This window comes from Dryobates pubescens, chromosome 35 (genome assembly GCF_014839835.1).
Source record: "Dryobates pubescens isolate bDryPub1 chromosome 35, bDryPub1.pri, whole genome shotgun sequence".
Classification (NCBI taxonomy): domain Eukaryota; kingdom Metazoa; phylum Chordata; class Aves; order Piciformes; family Picidae; genus Dryobates; species Dryobates pubescens.
The window spans coordinates 720,432-740,685 of NC_071646.1; the positions used below are offsets into that span (position 1 = coordinate 720,432).

At 68.0% G+C, this 20,254-nt stretch overlaps 2 protein-coding genes across 2 annotated transcripts; one reads left to right on the top strand and one right to left on the bottom strand.

The window, feature by feature from the left end:
* Positions 1-2,722: 2,722 nt before the first annotated feature.
* On the bottom strand, positions 2,723-5,254 carry OARD1 (O-acyl-ADP-ribose deacylase 1). The gene is made up of 6 exons (XM_054176454.1): positions 5,154-5,254; positions 4,810-4,877; positions 4,226-4,370; positions 4,042-4,100; positions 3,228-3,340; positions 2,723-2,866 (listed from the first exon to the last, which is right to left on the bottom strand). Exons 1-6 carry the CDS (start codon positions 5,227-5,229, stop codon positions 2,764-2,766), a joined length of 564 nt encoding a protein of 187 aa, XP_054032429.1. The 5' UTR covers positions 5,230-5,254; the 3' UTR covers positions 2,723-2,763.
* A 2,215-nt stretch (positions 5,255-7,469) lies between these two features.
* Positions 7,470-17,970, top strand: NFYA (nuclear transcription factor Y subunit alpha). The gene is made up of 9 exons (XM_054176380.1): positions 7,470-7,635; positions 9,451-9,534; positions 11,251-11,397; positions 13,239-13,370; positions 13,942-14,047; positions 14,873-15,039; positions 16,371-16,544; positions 17,215-17,316; positions 17,767-17,970. Exons 1-9 carry the CDS (start codon positions 7,561-7,563, stop codon positions 17,818-17,820), a joined length of 1,041 nt encoding a protein of 346 aa, XP_054032355.1. The 5' UTR covers positions 7,470-7,560; the 3' UTR covers positions 17,821-17,970.
* The last annotated feature ends 2,284 nt before the right edge of the window (positions 17,971-20,254 follow it).

Genomic DNA, 20,254 nt, shown 5'->3' on the forward strand with positions numbered 1-20,254 from the left:
TGTCCTCTGGGATTGTTTTGGTTTCTTTTGTTCCTCCCCTGCCCCAGTCCAGCCTCTGCTGCCAGGAAGAAAGGTCACAGATGATGGAAGTGGTCCCTGCCCTGCCCAGCTCTGCTCATAGCACCACAGAATGGCTCAGGCTGGAAGGGACCTCAGGGAACATCTCCTCCCCCCAGCCCAGGCTGCTCAGGGTCTCACCCAGCCTGGCCCTGAACACCCCCAGGCAGGAGGCAGCCACAGCCTCCCTGGGCAGCCTGGGCCAGAGCCTCCCCAGCCTGGTACTGAAGAACTTCTCCCTCAGCTCCAGCCTGACCCTGCTCTGCTCAGCTCCAGACCCTTCCCCCTGGGCCTGCTGGCACCATGCTGGGTGGCTGAAGCCCTGAAGGAGCTGGGCTGCAGGGAGGGCTGAAGGCCTCAGCTGCTGGCACCACTGGCTGGGGAAGGCTTTAGAAGGGAGCTGCCAGCCAGCTGAGTGCACTCAGAAAGCACAGGCAGGGGAAAGAAAGAGACTGCAGAGGATGAAAACCAAACCCCCAAAGGTTTCCCTCCTCAGTGCTCAGAGCTGTGTTCAGACTGGGGCTGACTTCTCTGCTCCAAACCATGGTGGGAGCCTTAGGTACTTGGTTTCAAAGACAGCAGACACCCTCTGCCCCTGAGCAGTGGTGCCTGGGAGGGGACACTGGGAAGAGCAAAGTGAAATAAAAGTGGAAGTCAAGGGGCAAAGGCTCCAGCAGTGCTCATTGCTGCCTCTGTGTCTGCCAGAGCTCCTGAGCCCAGCTGCCAAGTCCTGGCACAGCCAGGGATGAAGCCCTGGGTGGCTCAGGGGGATCAGAAGGGAGAGTCAGGATATGCCTAAAGCACTGCAGAGTGGGAGGCAGAGAGGGGGCAGGGGCAGACCCAGAGCCCTTGGACTGTTTGGGTTGGCAGAACCTTGGAGCTCCCCCAGCCCAACCCTCCTCTGGCTCTGCCCAGGCTGGGGCTGAGCCAAGGCCTCAGCACCACAGCTCTGTGGCTTTGAAACCCCTCCAGGGATAAGGACCCTGCCACCTCCCTGGGCAGCCTGGGCCAGGCTTGGAGACCCCTTCCAGGGCAGAAGTTTCTGCTAATGCCCAACCTCAGCCTCCCCTGCTGCAACCTGAGGCCATTGCCTCTTGCTCTGCCCCTTGGAGAAGAGCCCAACCCCCCCTGGCTCCAGGCTCCTTGCAGCTCACATCCTTCAGCCTCTACCCATGGCCCCTGGGCCTGGCTCCAGCCACCCTCAGCAAGTCCCTCTGCAGCCTTCCTGCAGGATCCCTTCAGCTACTGGAGGGCAGCTCCAAGGTCCCCCTGGAGCCTTCTCTGCAGGCTGCACAGCCCCAGCCCCCTCCCAGCAGAGCTGCTCCAGCCCTGGGAGCACCTCTGGGGCCTCCTCTGGGCTCTCTCCACAGCTCTGAGTCCTCCTGCTGGGGACCCCAGAGCTGGAGGCAGGATTGGAGGTGAGGTCTGAGCAGAGAGAGCCAAGGGGCAGAGTCCCCTCTGCTGCCCACAGCTGCCTGCTGGGCTGCAGGGCACTGCTGGCTCCTGGGAGCTGCTCAGCACCCAGCAGCCCCAAGGCCCTTTCCCAGAGGGACTCCCACCCTGCCCCCAGCAAGCCCACCCTTGAGAGCTCAGCACTCCAAGCTCCTCTTTGTCTCACCAAGTTTATTTCTGTGCCAGGGGTGTACTTAGCTACCACAACCCCCCAGAGCCAGGGGGACAGGAGGCAGCCATGGGACAGGGGAGCAGCAGTGGTGAAGCTCCTGAAGACACAAAGAGGATTTGCAGAGCAAAGAAACCACAAGAAGAGAGAGGAGGCCACAGGAGAAACCACTGCAGCCCTGCCAGCCAGGGAGCAGCAATCAGCAGTGGGCCACAAGCTTCCCTCTGCCCTCCTTTAGCTTACCCAACACAGCAGCACTGCTCTGGGCACACAGTGGGAGAGGGCAAAAGGATCTGCTGTGAAGGGAGGGTGGAAAGGGCCAGCAAGGCAATGAGGGGGAGGGGAGAGGGTGGCAGCTGTGGAGCCAGCCCTGCACACCTCAAGTGTCTGCCAAGGACTGACTGCCTCTGCTGCTGGTGCCATCAGAGCTCAGCCCCAGCACAGCCATGGCAGCCCCAAAGCCTCCCCAGCCCCTTGGCCAGCCTCAGACCAAGCCCCTGGGACAAAGTGCACCCCAAGGTGCTCTGAGGCACCTGCAGCATTCCCCTCCCAGCCCAGCTCTGCCCTTGGCCACTGCCACAGCTGTGCCAAGCTCCCCTCTGCCAGCTCAGCACCTCCCAGGGGGGCAGGGAGGGCACTGTCCCAGCAGAACACTGCACTGGTGCCCAGAACAGAGAGTCCTGTGAAGAGCAGAGGCAGCAAAGTGCAGGCCAGGGGTGAGCAGGGCAGGGCTTGAGGCAGGTCAGGCTCCAGAGCATCACCAACCCCAAGCAGAGGGCAGCAAAGCCAAGCAGCAGGCAGCTCCAGCTCCACCCAGCAGGGAGCTGAGGGCTCTGGAGCAGGCAGCTGCTTCGTGGGGGAGCAGTGACATCTGCTGGGCTGCTGGGACAGGCTGGGGGCTCCCTGAGGGCTGCCACAGCTCTCCTGCCTCCCTCACAGGCTCCTGAGCTGCTCTGCAGTTGGGTTTTGCTGCTGCAAGCCGCTGGCAGCACAGGAGAGAGCAGTGCTCAGCCTGCAGCTCTCTCCTCCTTCACAGGGCTCCCCTCCTGGCAGCAGGGCAGGGGAGGCTGTGCCAGCTCCCTGCCTCACAGAGTGTACACTGTGATGTTGATGTCTGTGCCCTCAAACACCTCCCCCAGGATTGCTGAGACTTTGCTCCACTCCAGGCCATCAAGTCCACATCCAATCCTGGAAAAGGAGACACCAGAGCAGCTGTCAGAGCCTCCCCTGGAGCCTGCCACCAGCAGCCACAGCCTCAGGCAGCTGCAGCTCTGTGTGGCACCAAGCAGCTCACAACCAGCACCTTCAACACTGGGGTCAGGATTGGGCCCCTCTCTACAAGGGAACTGAGGTGCTGGAGAAGATCCAGGGAAGGGCAACAGCCTCCCTGGAGGTGTTCAGGGCCAGGCTGGAGGAGGCCCTGAGCAGCCTGTGCTGGGGGGAGGGGTCCCTGCCCAGGGGCTGGAGCTGGCTGAGCTCTGGGGTCCCTCCCAACCCTCCTGTGACTCTCCAGGGAATCCTGGAGCCCTGCAGGCCCTCAGGCTCTCACCTGGGCATGCAAATGTCAGTGACTCCATTGTTCAGGCAGTGAGCCTTCATGGCCTCTAGACTCTGCCTCATGCTGTCATATGTTGGCTTGTGAGAAACCTTCTTCTTTGTGATCTAAACACAAAGGTTAAAGAGTTCAGCTCTGGCCTGAGCACCACAGGCTGCTCTCTGCCCCACACCCCCAGACCTCACCCTCCAGAGCTGCTGCTGTGGAGAGAACAAAGACCTGGGGAAGGAGCTGTGTGCCACAGGAGGGTTCAGCAGCTGGGGCTGACCACTCAGAGCTTAGATCTCAACACAGGAGACAGCTTGGCTGCTCCTCAGAGCAGCACTGCAGCCACCCTTCTCACATCTCTTTATTTACAGAAGCCTTCCCAGGGTTGCTGCAGCTCTCACCAGGCACAGAGTGGTTTGGGGTGGAAGGGACTTGTGCTGTGGGCACAGGCTGAGGGGGCTGGGGCTGTGCAGCCTGCAGAGGAGAAGGCTCCAGGGGCACCTCAGAGCTGCTGCCAGGACCTGGAGGGATCCTGCAGGAAGGCTGCAGAGAGACTTCTCCTGAGGGGGTCTGAGCCAGGCCCAGGGGGAAGGGTTTGGAGCTGAGGCAGAGCAGGGGCAGAGTGGAGCTGAGGAAGAAGTTCCTCAGCAGGAGGCTGCTGAGCCTCTGGCACAGGCTGCCCAGGGAGGCTGTGGCTGCCTCCTGCCTGGGGGTGCTCAGGGCCAGGCTGGATGAGGCCCTGAGCAGCTGAGCCCAGCTGAGAGCTGTCCCTGGGCAGGGTGGGGAGGTTGGAGCAGCTGAGCTCTGAGCTCCCCCTTACCAGGTAGTAGATGTATCGCTGCTCCCTCTGCAGCACGGCCACCTCCCCTGTCCTCTTCTCTGCAGGGCACACAGGGGACCTTCACTCCAGCTGCCCTCCACTCCCTCATCCTCCCTGCACCCCGAGGAGCTCGGGACACCCTTCCTGCAGGCAGGCAGGGCTCTCCCCCCAGCTCCTGACTCACTCTGCTCCAGCAGCTCCTGCACGCCTCCGAACCTCTTCTTGAAGAGCAGGGCGATGCCGGCGCCCATGCGGCAGTCCTCGCTGATGCAGTGCGCCAGGGCCGCCGTGCCCGGGCACGAGAAGAGGTCTCCCTTCACTGACTTGATCTGCAAGACACCCCCGGCGGCAGGGGGAGCACAGCCCGGCTCGGAGCGCGGCTCGGAGCGCTGCTGGGCCCGCAGGGAGCCTCCGAGCCCGGGCAGGGCGAGCGCCGGGCAGCGAGGGGCAGCTCGGAGCCCGGCTGCAAGCCGAGGCCAGGCCAGCAGGGAGCTCGACAGAGGCAGTGCTCAGAGTGACGGAATGGGGAGCACCGCTGGGTCAGTGCACAGCTCAGCACACCAGCAGCATCGCTGCCCCCACACACTGATCTGTGCTGCTGCACCGCCTCTGCCTGGCTGCACACAGCCGCGGGGAAGGCAGCGGCAGCAGCCCCTGCCCTGCAGAGCCACACGCAGCAGCCAGCTGCCAGCCCGCGGGGGGACAGCCGAGGCTCTCTGCACAGCCACACAGCACAGCAGCACCCCAGGGAAGCCATTTCCTACGCACTCTCTCCTCCTGATCCGTGGAGAAGTGGGTGGCCATGGTAACGTGGGCCGTGGCGAAGGCTCCCGGGGCTGCAAAGGTGACAGAGAAGAGAGTTATTAGGAAGCCCAAAGGAGGCACTGGGGAGGTCAGGCTGGGGAGCAGGCTGAGCCTGCTCTCTCCAGGGACAGGCGGGGATGAAGACACCCCCTGAGGACGAGGGGAGGGCCCGCAGAGCGCGGTGCAAGCACACACAGCTCCGGCCCACGAGGCACCGGCAGGCCTCAAGCCAGCACCACCGCACCGTGGGCAGCCGCTGGCCTTCAAGTGACCCCCGTCCCGCCGGGAAACCCCTCAGCAGGCCAGACCCGCGGGCACGCTGCGAAGAAGGAGCCAGCGGGCCGGCGCTGGAGCCACGAAGACCCTCCCGAGCGCTGCCAACATCGGCACCGGCACAGCGCTGCCCCGGCGGCCCGGCGCTCGCGCCAAGATGGCGGCCGCGGCCTGCCTGCCGCCCCTCTAGCCGGCCGGAGGCTGCCTCTCTATGGTGGCCGCCCAGAACATTCCGGAGCCCACCCCTCGCCCGCGGCGCGCAAAGCCGAGCTGGGGCCGGGCCCGGAAGTGGGGGGCGTGGCTCGGGCGGCGCTTGCGCACCGCTGGCCGCGGTAGGCCTCGCGCCGCCCGCGGCGCAGGCGCAGTAGCCACGGGCGGGCGGGACGCGGGTGGGCGGCGCCTGGCGCTCAGGGCCGCGCGGAGGGAGGCGGAGCGGGCCGGGGCCAGCTCGGCCGTGCGCCTGCGCCGCCCCTGCCCGCCCCCTCCCCTCGCCTTTGTTCGGGGTTGGGCGCCATTTTGCGCGGCGGCCGAGTGCCGGCGCTGATTGGGTTTCGGGGGCCGGTAGCGGAGCCAATCAGCGCGGGACCCGAACCGGGGGAGCGAGGCACGGTGAGTGCGAGCAGCCAATATGGAGCCCCCGAGCGCCGGCCCCAGCGCCGGGATTGGCGGGGCCGAGTGACCAGTCAGGAGGCCGCTCCAGGGCCGGGGCCGGCCGGGCGCGGGGGAAGGCGAAGGGGACGCGGCCCGGGCCCGGCTCCGCCGCGGGCGGGGGGGGGACGCCGGCAGGAGAGGGCCCGGGACGGGGCGGGCGCGGCGCGGCGGGAGGCGCGGGGCAGGGGGCGGCAGCCGTGCCGGGGGGAGCGGGGCTGCGGCCGGCGCCTGCGAGGGGAGCTGCGCGGCGGGCCCGGCCTCCCGCGGCGCCGCCAGGCCGTGCCCGTGCGGGCCGCTGGGGCGGCAGGCGGCGGGGCCCCGCCCTCCACCGGCCGGGCGGGGGGAGCGGAGCGGCAGAGCCTCCCGCCGGCGCTGCTGACGGATGGGCCGCGGGCGGCGGGGGCTGCCCCTCCTCCTCCTCCTCCCCCCCCGCCTTTTCCCCGCCTCGCCCGGGGCGGGGGGGGGGAGCCGCCGGCGAGGGTGCGCCCGCAGCGGGTCCCTGCCGCCGCCTCCTGCCCCCGGGGGAGCGGACCCGGATCGGGGCCCTCCCGCAGCGGGTCCCTGCCGCCGCCTCCTGCCCCCGGGGGAGCGGACCCGGATCGGGGCCCTCCCGCAGCGGGTCCCTGCCGCCGCCTCCTGCCCCCGGGGGAGCGGACCCGGATCGGGGCCCTCCCGCAGCGGGTCCCTGCCGCCGCCTCCTGCCCCCGGGGGAGCGGATCCGGATCGGGGTCCTCCCGCGGCGAGGGCCCGGAGCCGCCTCGCTCCCTGCTCCCTGAGCTGCGGGGCGCTGCTTCGGCTGCCTGAGCTCAGAGTTAGGTCCAGCTCCGAGGCCCCCAGCCGTAAAGACAGCCCGGGGTGGACTCTGCCTTGGAAGCCGCAGGAGGAGGTCGGGAAGCAAATGTGGGAGCTGAGGCCAAGGCCGCTGCCTGGCGCCGTGTGGCTGTCTGCTGGGGGCCTTGGGGCACGGGGAGGGGCCAGGGGCTGCCCTGGGGAGCCCAGCTTGGGGCTGCAGCACACTGGAGGCTGATGCCTTGCAGCTGGGTTGGGTCCGAGCTCAGGTTCCTCAGGCTGCTCTGTGCCTGCTGTGGTTTATTTGCTGAGGGAGCTGCTGCTGCTGCAGCTGCTGCAGGCTCCTCCGTGCTGCACAAAGCTCTGCTGCTGGACCCTGGAGTCACTGAGTGCAGCCCAGGGAGCAGCAGCTGCTGGTGAGGACAGCTGTGGGGGAGCACAGCTCCCAGCCCTGCACCTCTGCTCCTGCACCTGGAGGGGGTTCAGCAGTGACCACCTCCCCCCTCCACCAGCAAGCAGTGCAGGCAGCTGCCTGTGCCCCAGAGAGGCAGACTGGAGGGGGCAGAGGGAAGGGAAGCAAGGTCCTGGCTGCTGTTCCCCTGAATGCAGTCACGGGGGGGGGGCTGGGAGGGGACCAGCCCAGCCAGGGCAGGCCACACAGCCAGGTGAGTTGGGAATGTCCCCGGGGAGGAGGCTCCCCAGCCTCTGGGCAGCCTGCCCCAGGGCTCTGCCCCTCCCAGTGGGCAGAGGGCTGCCAGGCCTGGGCCACTTTGGCCTCCTCAGGCAGGTTCTGGCCCAGCTGGGCCTGGCTCAGGCCAGGGGCGCCGTGGCAGAGGGAGGCTGGTGGTGGCCCAGCAGCCCTCTGTGTGATCCTGGCCTCAGCAGGTGCTTTGTTTTGCAGCTGCTGGAGGCTGATCCTGATCTCCAGGGCCTGGCACAGCAGCCAGCTGCTCTCCTGCCCTCTGCTGCCCGAGGCTGAGCCCTGTGCCCCTGCCGGCGGCGATGGAGCAGTACGCAGCCAGCAGCAGCAGCTCCACGGAGCAGATCGTGGTGCAGGCTGGGCAGATCCAGCAGCAGGTATGCAGGGGGCTCCTGGGGGCACTGCTGCTGCCACTGCTGGCCTGCAGAGCCCTCTGTGCCCAGCCCAGCGCTGTGCAGAGCCAGCTGGCTGCCTGCTGGCACTGCCTGGCTGCGGGCACAGCAGATCCTTGCTCTGTTACTGCTGGGGGGAAAGGCACAGCCTTGCAGGTGGGCTCTGGGCAGAGCTCTGGGTGCTCAGGAGGCTGCAGGCTGGGAGCAAGGTGAAGCAGGCAGTGAATGCTCTGGGGGTTGTGTGAGGGAAGTGAGAAACCCTCTGCAGGAGGAAGCAGCAGGAGAGCCTCAGAAGCAGCCAGCTGCCCCCCGTGAGCAGTGCAGCTCCCCCCAGTGAGCAGTGCAGCCCCCCCCAGTGAGCAGTGCAGCCCCCCCCCCCCCAGTGAGCAGTGCAGACACCACCCCCCCCAGTGAGCAGTGCAGACACCCCACCCCCCCAGTGAGCAGTGCAGCCCCCCCCAGTGAGCAGTGCAGCCCCCCCCAGTGAGCAGTGCAGCCCCCCCCCAGTGAGCAGTGCAGCCCCCCCCCAGTGAGCAGTGCAGCCCCCCCCAGTGAGCAGTGCAGCCCCCCCCCCAGTGAGCAGTGCAGCCCCCCCCCAGTGAGCAGTGCAGCCCCCCCCAGTGAGCTGTGCAGCCCCCCCCCAGTGAGCAGTGCAGCCCCCCCCCAGTGAGCAGTGCAGCCCCCCCCCCCAGTGAGCAGTGCAGCCCCCCCCAGTGAGCTGTGCAGCCCCCCCCAGCTGCAGCAGGCTCTGCTCAAGCCCCCAGAGGCTGTCTCAAGGGCAGTGTTCCCTGGGGTGCTTTGGGCTGCAGCTGCATGCAGCCAGCAGAGGAGCTGCAGCCAGCAGCGGAGCTGCAGCCAGCAGCGGAGCTGCAGCCAGCAGCGGAGCTGCAGCCAGCTGTGCAGCTCTGGATGGCTTCCCCCATGCCAGCAGCTGCTGCCTCATGCTCTGAAGCTTGGGCTGGGGCTTTGCAAGGACCTGGCAGCTTTGGGGTGCGGCTGAGCCTCCCCCACTCTGCTCCTGCAGCACCCTTGCAGGTGAGCTCTGCTGCTGCTGCCCTGTGCTGTCCCTCCTGCTCCAGCTGGGGACAGGAGGCTCAGCTGTGGCCTCAGCTCACTGCCAGCAGGGCCCAGCTCCCCCCCTGCACTGAGCTGGCTTCCCCAGCACAGCCAGGACCCTGCTGGGTGCTGGAGGTCAGGTACTGAGGGCTGCCAGAGCCCAGCCCCTGGCAGAGCCTGAGCCTGGGTTGGCTTCTGGCCATTGTGTAGGCAGAGAGGAGGCTGAACCCAGCCTGGTGTGCAGGGGGCTCAGGGCCTGCTCCCCAGGCCCCTCTGGGGGGGGGACACAAGATCCTTGCCTCCCAGCCTGCTGTGGCCCAGCTCTGGGCAGGGAGGTGTCCCTCAGCCCCCAGGCTGCTGACTCTGAGCTCTCAGTGCTTTGGGGCTCTCTGAAGGGGCTAAAGGCAGCAGAGGCCTCCTGCAGCCTCTCAGTGGTGGAAGGACACTGCTGCAGGGGGGGCCCTGGTGAGGCTGGGGCTGCAGTCCTCTGTGCTGCTGTGTGCAGAAGGAACTGATGGCCTGGGCTGGCATGGCCAAGCCCTGGGAGCCCTGCAGGGGAGGCCTGGGCCCTGCAGCAGCTCTCAGGCAGCAGAGCAGAGCAGAGGGGCTGAGCTCTGCCGCTCCCTGCAGGGGGCTGTGCCTGGGAGGCTGCAGCCTGCCCCCAGGAGCAGCCCCTTCCAGCCCAGGGGGCTGCCTGGCTGTGCTCTGCCATGTCTCAAGCTGTTGCTGTTGTGTCCCCAGCAGCAGGGAGCTGTCACTGCTGTCCAGCTGCAGACTGAGGCCCAGGTGGCATCGGCCTCGGGCCAGCAAGTCCAGACCCTGCAGGTAGTGGTGAGCTCTCTGGTCCTGTGTGCCAGCACTGCATGACCCCCAGGGCCACATACCCAATGCTGTGTTCCACAGGCTGGGGGATGGAGCAGGAAGGCTCCTGGGCTCTGCCAGCTGCAGTGGGGCTGCAGCACTGCCCCTGGGGCTCAGGGGACTGCCACAGCCCTGCAGCGTTCACCAGGGATGAGCCCAGGCCTGGAGCAGCTCTGCTGGGAGCACAGCCTGAGGGGGCTGGGGCTGGGCAGCATGGAGAGGAGGAGGCTCCAGGGGGGGCTCAGAGCTGCTGCCAGGGCCTGGAGGGATCCTGCAGGAAGGCTGCAGAGAGCCTTCTGAGGCAGGCCCAGGGGGAAGGGTTTGGAGCTGAGGCAGAGGGGGACTGAGGAAGGAAGTCAGCAGGGTCTCTGCTCTCAGTTCCCTCTCCTCACCAGCTGGCAGCCAGAGGTGGTGCCTGGCCCCTGAGCTGCAAGAGTTGAACCCCTGTGAGCCAGAAGGGCTGCTGGGGGCAGTGCCACCCCCCTGGGGCAGCCAGGTCTGCCCCTGCCAGGGCACAGCTGGGCACTGGGGCTCTGGGGCTCTGTCCTGCAGCTCCCACTGCCCAGCCAGGCAGCAGGCTGGGCAGGGGCAGCTGGGCCCTGGCAGCTGGGCAGCAGACATCTCACTCCTGGGGGTGGTTGGCTTCCCAGTCCCCCAGAGGAGGGCAGCTGCAAGGGGCAGGAGGCCCTGGGCAGGGGGGGAGCTGAACACAGCATTTGCTATGTCCCCAGTGCCTGACCTGGCTGCTTGGCTCCCTCTGGCCTCCTGCCTGCCCCCTCTCTCCCCTCTGCTCTGTCCTGTGCTTCCCTCATCCCTGACCTGAGCCCTGGCTGTGTCCTTTCCCTCTGCCCCTCCTGGGTCTGTGCTGCTCCCTCTGGCTGCCCCCAGCATGCTTCTGTGTGGGGCCTGAGAGCTGCTGAGCCCTGCTGGGGGCTGGCAGGGGCTGGATGGCTCTGGAGCTGCCTCCCAGCCCCTCTGGGCCTCTCTCACACCACAGCTTACAACCCCCCCTGAGCCCTCCCTGGGCTCAGCAGTGGCTGCTGCTCAGCTCTGCTCTTGGCCCCTTCTGCCTGCCCTCAGCCATGGCCAGGCCCTGCAGGGGGGAGGCTGTCAGCACCCCTGGGGGGAGGCTGTCAGCACCCCTGGGGGGAGGCTGTGAGCACCCCTGGGCAGAGCTGAGGCTCCTGCAGGGCCTCCCTGCCAGAGCAGAGCCTGGGAGCCCCAGGGCAGGGGCAGCAGGGGCCCTGGGGGCACTGAAGCTGCTTTGCTTCCCCTCTGCTCCTGGCTGTGCATGAAGGCAGCTCCTGGGTCTGGGCAAGGCAGCTGAGCTGCCCCTGCTGCAGTGCCCCTGGGGCTGGCAGCTCAGGGAGGCTGCAGCAGGGGGGAGGGGAGGCTGCAGCAGGGAAGGGGAGCTGCAGCAGCAGGAAGGGGACCTGCAGCAGGGAGGGGACCTGCAGCAGGGAGGGGACCTGCAGCAGGGAGGGGACCTGCAGCAGGGAAGGACCTGCAGCAGCAGGAAGGGGACCTGCAGCAGCCTCCAGGCAGGAGCTTTGGCAGCTCAGAGCTGTGCTGCTGCTGGGCTCAGCTCCGTGGCTGCTGCTGAGGGCCGGAGGGAAGCTGCAGCCCCTGGGGCTCTGTGCTGGCAGCTCTCAGGGCTCTTCATTGCTCTCTCTCTCTCCCCAGGTGCAGGGGCAGCCCCTGATGGTGCAGGTCAGCGGGGGGCAGCTGCTCACCTCCACGGGGCAGCCCATCATGGTGCAGGCTGTGCCTGGGGGGCAGGGCCAGACCATCATGCAAGTGCCAGTGTCTGGGACACAGGGCCTGCAGCAGGTGAGGTGACCTTGGCTGTGGTGCAGAGGGGCAGCAGGGCTGCCCTGCCCTGCCCTGCCCTGCCCTGCCCTGCCCTGCCCACACAGCAGCTCTGCCTCAGCTCTGCTGCCACAGCCTGGGCAGGGAGCAGTGCCCTGGGGCGGGCAGGGGGCAGCAGGGATTGGTGCCCTGGGGTGGGCAGGGGGCAGCAGGGATTGGTGCCCCAGGGTGGGCAGGGGGCAGGCAGGGGGCTGGCAGGGATTGGTGCCCTGGGGCTGGCAGGGGGCAGCAGGGATTGGTGCCCCAGGGCGGGCAGGGGGCAGCAGGGATTGGTGCCCTGGGGCAGGCAGGGGGCGGGCAGGGGGCAGGCAGGGATTGGTGCCCTGGGGCGGGCAGGGGGCAGCAGGGATTGGTGCCCTGGGGCAGGCAGGGGGCGGGCAGGGGGCAGGCAGGGATTGGTGCCCTGGGGCGGGCAGGGGGCAGCAGGGATTGGTGCCCTGGGGCAGGCAGGGGGCGGGCAGGGGGCAGGCAGGGATTGGTGCCCCGGGGCAGGCAGGGGGCAGCAGGGATTGGTGCCCTGGGGCAGGCAGGGGGCAGGCAGGGATTGGTGCCCTGGGGCAGGCAGGGGGCGGGCAGGGGGCAGGCAGGGATTGGTGCCCTGGGGCGGGCAGGGGGCAGCAGGGATTGGTGCCCCGGGGTGGGCAGGGGGCAGGCAGGGGGCAGGCAGGGATTGGTGCCCCAGGGTGGGCAGGGGGCAGGCAGGGGGCAGGCAGGGATTGGTGCCCTGGGGCTGGCAGGGGGCAGCAGGGTGCAAGGGCAGCTCTCTGGGTTGGGCTCCCTGGGGCTGTGCAGAGCTGCTCAGGGAGGTTCAGTCCTTCCAGCCCTCTGCTGCTGTGGCTCTGCAGCTGGCTTTGGGCTTCCTGGCTGTGCTCTCCTCCCAGTGCTGCTTTCCAGCTCCTCTGGGGAGCTGCTGCCTGCTCAGCTCAGGGCTCCCAGGGAGGCCTTCCCCTGGCATCTGAAGGCTTCCTGAGAGCAGTCCCTGAGCTTGAGCTCAGCTGGGGCAGGGGCTGGAGGGGCACTGAGGCCCCAGCACTGCAGGGGGCTGGGAGCTGGCTTTGGGCAGAAGCCTTTCCTGGCAGCTTGGCCTCAGGGGCAGCTCTGGGATGCTCCAGGAGTGCTGCTGCAGAGCAGGGGCAGGGCTGGCCCAGGGCAGTGGTGGCTGGAGAGTTGGATTCAGGAATCAGCCAGCAGGGCCCAGGGGCTCTTGGTGGTGTGAGAGGTTCATTCAGGGCTTCTCTGAGGTGCCTCTGGTGGGAGCCAGGCTGGGCTGGGGCCCTCTGCCTGGGCTGGGGCCCTCTGCCTGGGCTGGGGCCCTCTGCCTGGGCTCCAATCTGTAGCTTTGTGGCAGGCTCCTTCCAGCCTGGCTGCTGGAGATAGCTGCAGCCCTGGGCTGCTCTCTCAGCCCTCTCCCAGTTCCCCTTTTCACCTAGGAACTGCTCCATCTTGCTGCAGAGAGTTCCTGCAGCCAGCTGCTCCCTGCCCTGTGCTGAGCACTCTGCAGGCACCCAGGCCCCAGGCCTCCTGCTGCCTCCCAGCTGAGCAGGGGAGCAGCTGGCTCCTGCTGAGCCTCCTCTGGGGTGAGCAGTGCGGAGCCCCCAGGGTGCAGAGCCCCCAGGGTGCTGGGTGGCCTCTGTGCTGGGTGGCTGTGTGCCAGGGAGCCCTGAAGGAGCAGGAGCAGAGCTGCTCCCTGCTGGTGGTTGGCTCTGCAGCAGGGAGTCCTCAGGTGGCTGTGCTGCTGCTGAGGCCAGGGAGGGAGGAGAGGAGGCATAGTTAATGTTCCTTTCTGACTCTTTCTTCCACAGATTCAGTTGGTGCAGCCAGGTCAGATTCAGATTCAAGGTGGGCAGGCTGTGCAGGTACAGGGGCAGCAGGGCCAGACCCAGCAGATCATTATTCAGCAGCCCCAGACTGCAGTTACTGCTGGCCAGACACAGGTAACTGCTCCAGCATGAAAGGTTCCCTTGAGGGGCACAGCAGAGAGCTGTGCTGCACCAGGCAGAGGCCCAGCAGAGCCAGAGGGGGCCTGGTGCTGAGGGCCTGAGGCTGGCTGGGCTGGGCTTGAGGCCTTGCAGCCCTGCCTGGGGCACAGTGGCTGCCTGCATGCCTGCAGCCCCTTGGCTGGCTCAGGGGTGGCTCTCTCCTCACCTGGTGGCATGTGGGGAGGAGGAGCTGCTGCTCAGGCCACTCTCCTGCCTTCCCCTGCTGAATTGCAGCCAAATCCAGCCCCTGGGCAGAGCAATTCTTTGGCCAAACGTTGACAGCGAGGTGAGGCAGGAGGAGCTGGGCCTGGGGCTTGCACTGCTGGTGACTGCACTGCTAGGAGCAGCTGGGAGGTGCTGGGGGCCCTGCAGCTCAGCTGCTTTGTGCTCCAGGCTCTTGCTTGCTGCTGGCACCAAAGCAAACCCAGCCCCAGCCTGGGGCACCCTCAGCACCTGCTGCTGGCTCAGGGCTGTGGCACTGGGCTCAGCAGCAGTCTGTGAGCTGCTGTGTTCTGCTTCTCTCTAGAGCCAGCAGCAAATAGCAGTCCAAGGGCAGCAGGTGGCACAGGCAGCTGAAGGGCAGACCATAGTCTACCAGCCAGTGAATGCTGATGGAACCATCCTGCAGCAGGGTAGGAGCTGTGCTGGGCACAGCAGGGCTGCTGGGCAGGCTGGGGGCAAGAGAGGGAGCTGGGGGTGCTGAGTGCTGCAGCAGCAGAGGGGCTGGGGGGGGATGGCAGGGGCTGGGGGGGGGATGGCAGGGGCTGGGGGGGGATGGCAGGGGCTGGGGGGGGGTGGCAGGGGCTGGGGGGGGTTTGCAGGGGCTGGGGGGGGTGGCAGCAGAGGGGCTGGGGGGGGGATGGCAGGGGCTGGGGGGGGGATGGCAGGGGCTGGGGGGGGTGGCAGCAGAGGGGCTGGGGGGGGGATGGCAGGGGCTGGGGGTGTCCCAGCTTGGGGGGCTCCATTCTGAGGGGCTGTAGGACAGGAATGCTGAGGTTTGGGCTTCCACCTCAGCACCTGGGCTGCTGCCTGGCACTGGCCTCCCCAGGCAGGGAGGGCTGCAAAGCACAGGAGGTCTGAGGAGCAGCTGGAGGGTGGCCCTGGCAAGGCCTCACCTGCAGTACTGGGCTGAGGCTTGGGCCCTTCACTGCCAGCAGCAAGTGGCAGGGCAGAGCAGGCAGCCCCAGGCTGCCCACAGGGAGCTCTGGGTTGGGTGTGAGGAACAATTTGCTGCCCAGAAGGGTTCTGAAGGCCTGGCCCAGGCTGCCCAGGGCAGGGCTGGATGATATCCCTGGGGGAGGGTCTGAGGCTGTGGGGCTGGGGCTGGGTTGGTGTGCAGGGCCCAGCCCTGCAGCGCTGCAGCTGCTGTGTGCATGCTGAGGGCCGGGGGCCAGGCTCTAACGCTGCTCCCTCCCCTCTGTGCTCTGCCCTGCTGTGCCCTGGGGGTGTCCCCTCAGTCACAGTCCCTGTTACAGGCATGATCACCATCCCAGCTGCCAGCCTGGCTGGGGCCCAGATCGTGCAGACAGGAGCCAGCACCAACACCAGCAGCAGCGGGCAGGGCACCGTCACTGTCACCCTGCCCGTGGCTGGCAACGTCGTCAACTCGGGGGGCATGGTCATGGTGGGTACTGAGCTGCACACAGAGCCCCCCTGGGGCCGGCACAGAGCCCCCCTGGGGCCGGCACAGACCCCCCTGGGGCCGGCACAGAGCCCCCTGGGGGCGGCACAGAGCCCCTGGGGCCGGCACAGAGCCCCCCTGGGGCCGGCACAGACCCCCCTGGGGCCGGCACAGAGCCCCCCTGGGGGCCGGCACAGAGCCCCCCTGGGGGCGGCACAGAGCCCCCTGGGGGCGGCACAGACCCCCCCTGGGGGCGGCACAGACCCCCCCTGGGGCCGGCACAGACCCCCCCTGGGGCCGGCACAGACCCCCCCTGGGGCTGGCACAGACCCCCCCTGGGGCTGGCACAGACCCCCCTGGGGCCGGCACAGAGCCCCCCTGGGGCCGGCACAGACCCCCCCTGGGGGCGGCACAGACCCCCCCTGGGGGCGGCACAGACCCCCCCCTGGGGCTGGCACAGACCCCCCGGGGGCCGGCACAGAGCCCCCCGGGGGCCGGCACAGAGCCCCCCTGGGTGCCACAGCTCTGCAGGAGGCCTTTGCTGCAGAGCTCTCTGCAGTCACAGTCAGGGGGAGGGGGAGGGGAGGGCAGCAGTGGCTGCAGCTGCCCCAGCAGCATGGCCCTGGGGCTGCCCTGGAGCCTTTGCCCTCCTCAGGGGAAGTGGAAACTGTTCTGCAGCTGGGGAGCAAAGTCACTGCTGCTCCCAGCTGGGGGGCTGGGGGCTGCAGGCGCTGGGGGCTGCAGGCAGCACTGCAGGCAGCACTGCAGGCAGCACTGCAGGCAGCACTGCAGGCACTGGGGGCTGCAGGCAGCACTGCAGGCAGCACTGCAGGCAGCACTGCAGGCGCTGGGGGCTGCAGGCAGCACTGCAGGCAGCACTGCAGGCACTGGGGGCTGCAGGCAGCACTGCAGGCAGCACTGCAGGCAGCACTGCAGGCACTGGGGGCTGCAGGCAGCACTGCAGGCAGCACTGCAGGCAGCACTGCAGGCGCTGGGGGCTGCAGGCAGCACTGCGGGCAGCACTGCAGGCAGCACTGCAGGCAGCACTGCAGGCACTGGGGGCTGCAGGCAGCACTGCAGGCAGCACTGCAGGTGCTGGGGGCTGCAGGCAGCACTGCAGGCAGCACTGCAGGCAGCACTGCAGGCACTGGGGGCTGCAGGCAGCACTGCAGGCAGCACTGCAGGCAGCACTGCGGGCAGCACTGCAGGCAGCACTGCAGGCACTGGGGGCTGCAGGCAGCACTGCAGGCGCTGGGGGCTGCAGGCAGCACTGCAGGCAGCACTGCAGGCAGCACTGCAGGCAGCACTGCAGGCACTGAGCAGTGCCCCCGCAGATGGTGCCCGGCGCGGGCTCGGTGCCGGCCATCCAGCGCATCCCCCTGCCCGGCGCCGAGATGCTGGAGGAAGAGCCTCTCTACGTCAACGCCAAGCAGTACCACAGGATCCTCAAGAGGAGGCAGGCCAGGGCCAAGCTGGAGGCTGAGGGCAAGATCCCCAAGGAGAGGAGGGTGAGGACCTGGCTCCGGGCTGGGGGAGGCAGGGCTGGGAGCCAGGCCCGGCCCAGGCTCTGCCCCGGCGCCGAGGGGCAGCCCAGGCCTGGGCTTGGCTCTGGGCCTCCCACCCCGGGAAGGACATCGAGGAGCAGGCCCAGGGCTGGGGAAGGGAGCTGGGGAGGGGGTGGGGAGGGGGTGGGGAGGGGGTGGGGAGGAGGAGGCTGAGGGAGACCTCCTTGCTCTCTGCAGCTCCCTGGGTGGGGGCTGGGCTCTGCTGCAGGGACAGGAGGTGGCCTCAGGCTGCCCCGGGGGGGGCTTGGGGTCGGGCGTGAGGTGAAACTAACGTCCTGAAGAGTGGCTGGGGGGAGGCTGGGGGGAGGCTGGGGGGAGGCTGGGGCTGTGCAGCGGCTGGGGGCCTGCCCTGGGGGCCGGGCTCAGCCGGGCCGGGCCGGGCTGGGCTCAGCCGGGCTCTGCCGGGCTCTGCCGGGCCGGGCTCTGCCAGGCTGGGCTCTGCCGGGCTCTGCCGGGCCGGGCTCTGCCGGGCTGGGCTCAGCCGGGCCAGGTTCTGCCAGGCTGGGCTCTGCCAGGCTGGGCCGGGCTCAGCCGGGCCGGGCTCAGCCGGGCCAGGTTCTGCCAGGCTGGGCTCTGCCAGGCCGGGCTCTCAGCGCCCCCTGCCGCCCCGCAGAAGTACCTGCACGAGTCGCGGCACCGGCACGCCATGGCCCGCAAGCGCGGCGAGGGAGGTCGCTTCTTCTCCCCCAAGGAGAAGGAGAGTCCCCACCTGCAGGTGAGCAGGGCTGGGCCTGGCCAGCTGCCCCTCCGGGCTCCTCACAGCCAGCCCCGGAGCTTCCCTTGCTGCTGTCGGTGTCTGGGGGCTGTGGCCCAGCTCTGCCCCTCCCTGCTGCTGGAGGCCAGGCCGGGGGAGGCCTGCAGCAGCTGCTGGCAGCTGTCCCTGCCAGGGGCCTGGCACTGCGTGGTCCCCAAGGTCCCTTCCACCCCAAACCATTCTGTGACTCTGCTGCCCCCTGCCCCATCCCCTGCCCCGCCCCCTGCCCCATCCCCTGCCCCCTGCCCCATCCCCTGCCCCATCCCCTGCCCCCTGCCCCATCCCCTGCCCCATCCCCTGTCCCCAGGGGCTATCCCCTGCCCCTGGGCCACCCCTGCTGTCCCTGGGGGGGTGTGTGTGTGTGGCTGTCTCACCCAGTGGCACTGTGGGGGCTGTGTTCTGTACCCCCAGGACCCCACCCAGGCCAGCGAGGAAGCCATGACACAGATGATCAGAGTCTCCTAACCTGCAGGAAGCAGCAGCAGCTGCTGGAGTCCCTCCCCCCTGCCCTGCCCTCCCAGTGCAGCAGTGAGTCTCAGTGGGACAATCAGCACACCCAGCCTGTCCTCACCCTGCAGTGGGTGCTGGAGAGCTCAGCTGCAGCTGACTCAAACAACCTTCATCACTTCCCTGGTCTGCTCCTCTGGCCCAGCACAAGGACTGCAGCCTCTGCCTGCTCCTGCCTCCTCCTCCCCTCTTCTAAGCACCTCCTGCACTGAGATGGGCCCAGGAGTCAGAGCCTGCCCCTGCCTGGGCCCAGGAGTCAGAGCCTGCCCCTGCCTGGGCCCAGGAGTCAGAGCCTGCCCCTGCCTGGGCCCAGGAGTCAGAGCCTGCCCCTGCCTGGGCCCAGGAGTCAGAGCCTGCCCCTGCCTGGGCCCAGGAGTCAGAGCCTGCCCCTGCCTGGGCCCAGGAGTCAGAGCCTGCCCCTGCCTGGGCCCAGCAGAGCCCTCCTGGAGTTGCAGCCCTGCTGTACAGAGACAGCCTCCAGCTGCACCACAGCCCTTGCCCAGCACAGCCTTGACCTTTGCCAGGTGCCCGAGGCCCTCTGCCCCTGGCTGCAGGAGGTTAGGAGCTCAGGGCTTGGGTTGAAGCCTTCTGCTTACTGTGCAGCCTGAGAGCTGTGTCCTGGCTTCCCTGGGCCTGGGCTTGTCTCACAGCTTGCTTTGGGGGGCAGTGGACACCACCTCACCCAAAGCTGCTGCTGCCTCTTCCTGAGCCCCCTCAGGACATTGGAGATGGCCTCAGGGGCAAACCTCTGCAGCCTGAGAAGTCCTTGGGGCTGAGCAAGATCTCTGCTGCTGGGAGCCCCTCAGGAGGGGATGAGAGGCTGAAAGAGGAGGCTGGAGCAGAAGTGAGCCAGAGAGCAGCAAGCCCCAGCTGGGGAGTGGGGAACGGCCCTCAGGTGCTGCTGAATGGCCTCAGGGCTCCTTGCATGATGAAAAGGGGGAGGGGGAGCCCTGGGGAGGGGGTGTGGGGGGCTCTGAGGTGCTGGCAGGCAGAGCTGGGGCAGAGCTGCAACTTTCTTAATGTTTTTTTATCTGATGCATTTTTTCAGGTGGATTTTGGTCTTTAACAGATGAATTGTAAGTACTGTGTACAGCTAATAAACATTTCTAAGCCAGCCTTGGCCTCTGCTCCTCAGGGCACTGCTGGGGGGCCCCAGCTGCAGACCCAGGGCAGCCTCTCTGCTAGGGTTTGGGTGGGAAGAGAGCCTCAGAGCTCCTCCTGTCCAAGCCCCTGCAGGCAGCAGGGACCCCTCCAGCTGGAGCAGGCTGCCCAGGGCCACAGCCAGGCTGGGCCTCAGTGTCTGCAGGGATGGGACCACAGCCACCTGTGCCAGGCTGTCCCCAGCCTCCCTCTGCCCTGCTCCAGTTCCTAACCATTGCCCCTGTCCCCACAGCCCCTTCTCAGCAGTCCCTCCCCAGCTCCCCTGCAGCTCCAAGCTCTCCCCAGCCCCTTCCCCAGGCTGAGCAGCCCCTGCTCTCCCAGCCCCTCCCCACAGCCCTCTGGAGGGGGCAGCTCAGTGCCCTGCTGCCCCACAGCAGAGGGCTGCCTGGCCTGAGCCCTCCCCAGAGCTGTGGTGGTCACAGGGAGGAGGATGAAGGAAGGAAGAGCAGGCAAGAAGAGGGAGGAGGCAGGAGGGGAAGGATGCAGTTGTGCAGCCCCCTGGGGCAGCCAGAAGTGGATTTCTCTGCTGCTCTGAGGAGCTTTCTGCAGCTTTGCTCTCAGAGGATGTGCAGGGGAGGCCCAAAGGGCTCTCAGGTGTGAGGGCAGGAGGCTGCTCCAGCAGGCAGGCAGCAGAGTTGCTCTCCCTCAGCTCTCAGAGTGGAGCTGGGGAGAGCCTAGCAGGAAGCAGCAGGTCCCACAGCTCCCAGCCCCTTGCCTGGGGCACTATCACTTCCTACCAGAGGTCAGCAGCTTCCTGCCTGTGGCTTTCTGGGGGGTTAGGTTTTGCCTGTTGGGTAAAAACAGCTTTTGGGAGAGGCCAAGGTAGCCCTCTGGAGCCCTCAGCACAGGAAGGATGTGGCCCTGGAGCAGCAGCTCCAGAGCAGGCCCTGGAAGTGCTCAGGAGCTGAGCTCTGCTGTGGGCTCAGGCTGGGGGAGCTGGGGCTGTGCAGCCTGCAGAGGAGAAGGCTCCAGGGGCACCTCAGAGCTGCACCTCAAGAGCTGCAGGGGGCTGCAGGCAGGCTGGGGAGGGACTGCAGAAGGGCTGTGGGGGTAGGACAAGGGGCAAGGGCTGAGGCAGCAGATTGATGTTGGATGTGAGGAGCAAGCTCTGCAGCAGGAGGCTGCCCAGGGAGGGAGCTGGGGCCCCAAGCCTGGGGAGGGTCAAGGTCAGGGCTGAGAAGGCCCTGAGCAACCTGCTCTGGTCCCTGGGTTGGTCATCCAGCCCAACCCT

What these genes read in the sequence shown, in the direction of transcription:
- OARD1 (XM_054176454.1), bottom strand. Translation starts at nt 5,229, where the DNA reads ATGTTGGCAGCGCTCGGGAGGGTCTTCGTGGCTCCAGCGCCGGCCCGC. An exon ending in TCTTCGCAGCGTGCCCGCGG is followed by an intron (nt 4,878 to 5,153) that starts GTCTGGCCTGCT and finishes TCACCTTTGCAG; the next exon opens with CCCCGGGAGCCTTCGCCACG. An exon ending in GCAGGAGCTGCTGGAGCAGA is followed by an intron (nt 4,101 to 4,225) that starts GTGAGTCAGGAG and finishes TGTGCCCTGCAG; the next exon opens with AGAAGAGGACAGGGGAGGTG.
- NFYA (XM_054176380.1), top strand. Translation starts at nt 7,561, where the DNA reads ATGGAGCAGTACGCAGCCAGCAGCAGCAGCTCCACGGAGCAGATCGTG. An exon ending in CTGGGCAGATCCAGCAGCAG is followed by an intron (nt 7,636 to 9,450) that starts GTATGCAGGGGG and finishes TGTCCCCAGCAG; the next exon opens with CAGGGAGCTGTCACTGCTGT. An exon ending in TGGAACCATCCTGCAGCAGG is followed by an intron (nt 14,048 to 14,872) that starts GTAGGAGCTGTG and finishes GTGTCCCCTCAG; the next exon opens with TCACAGTCCCTGTTACAGGC.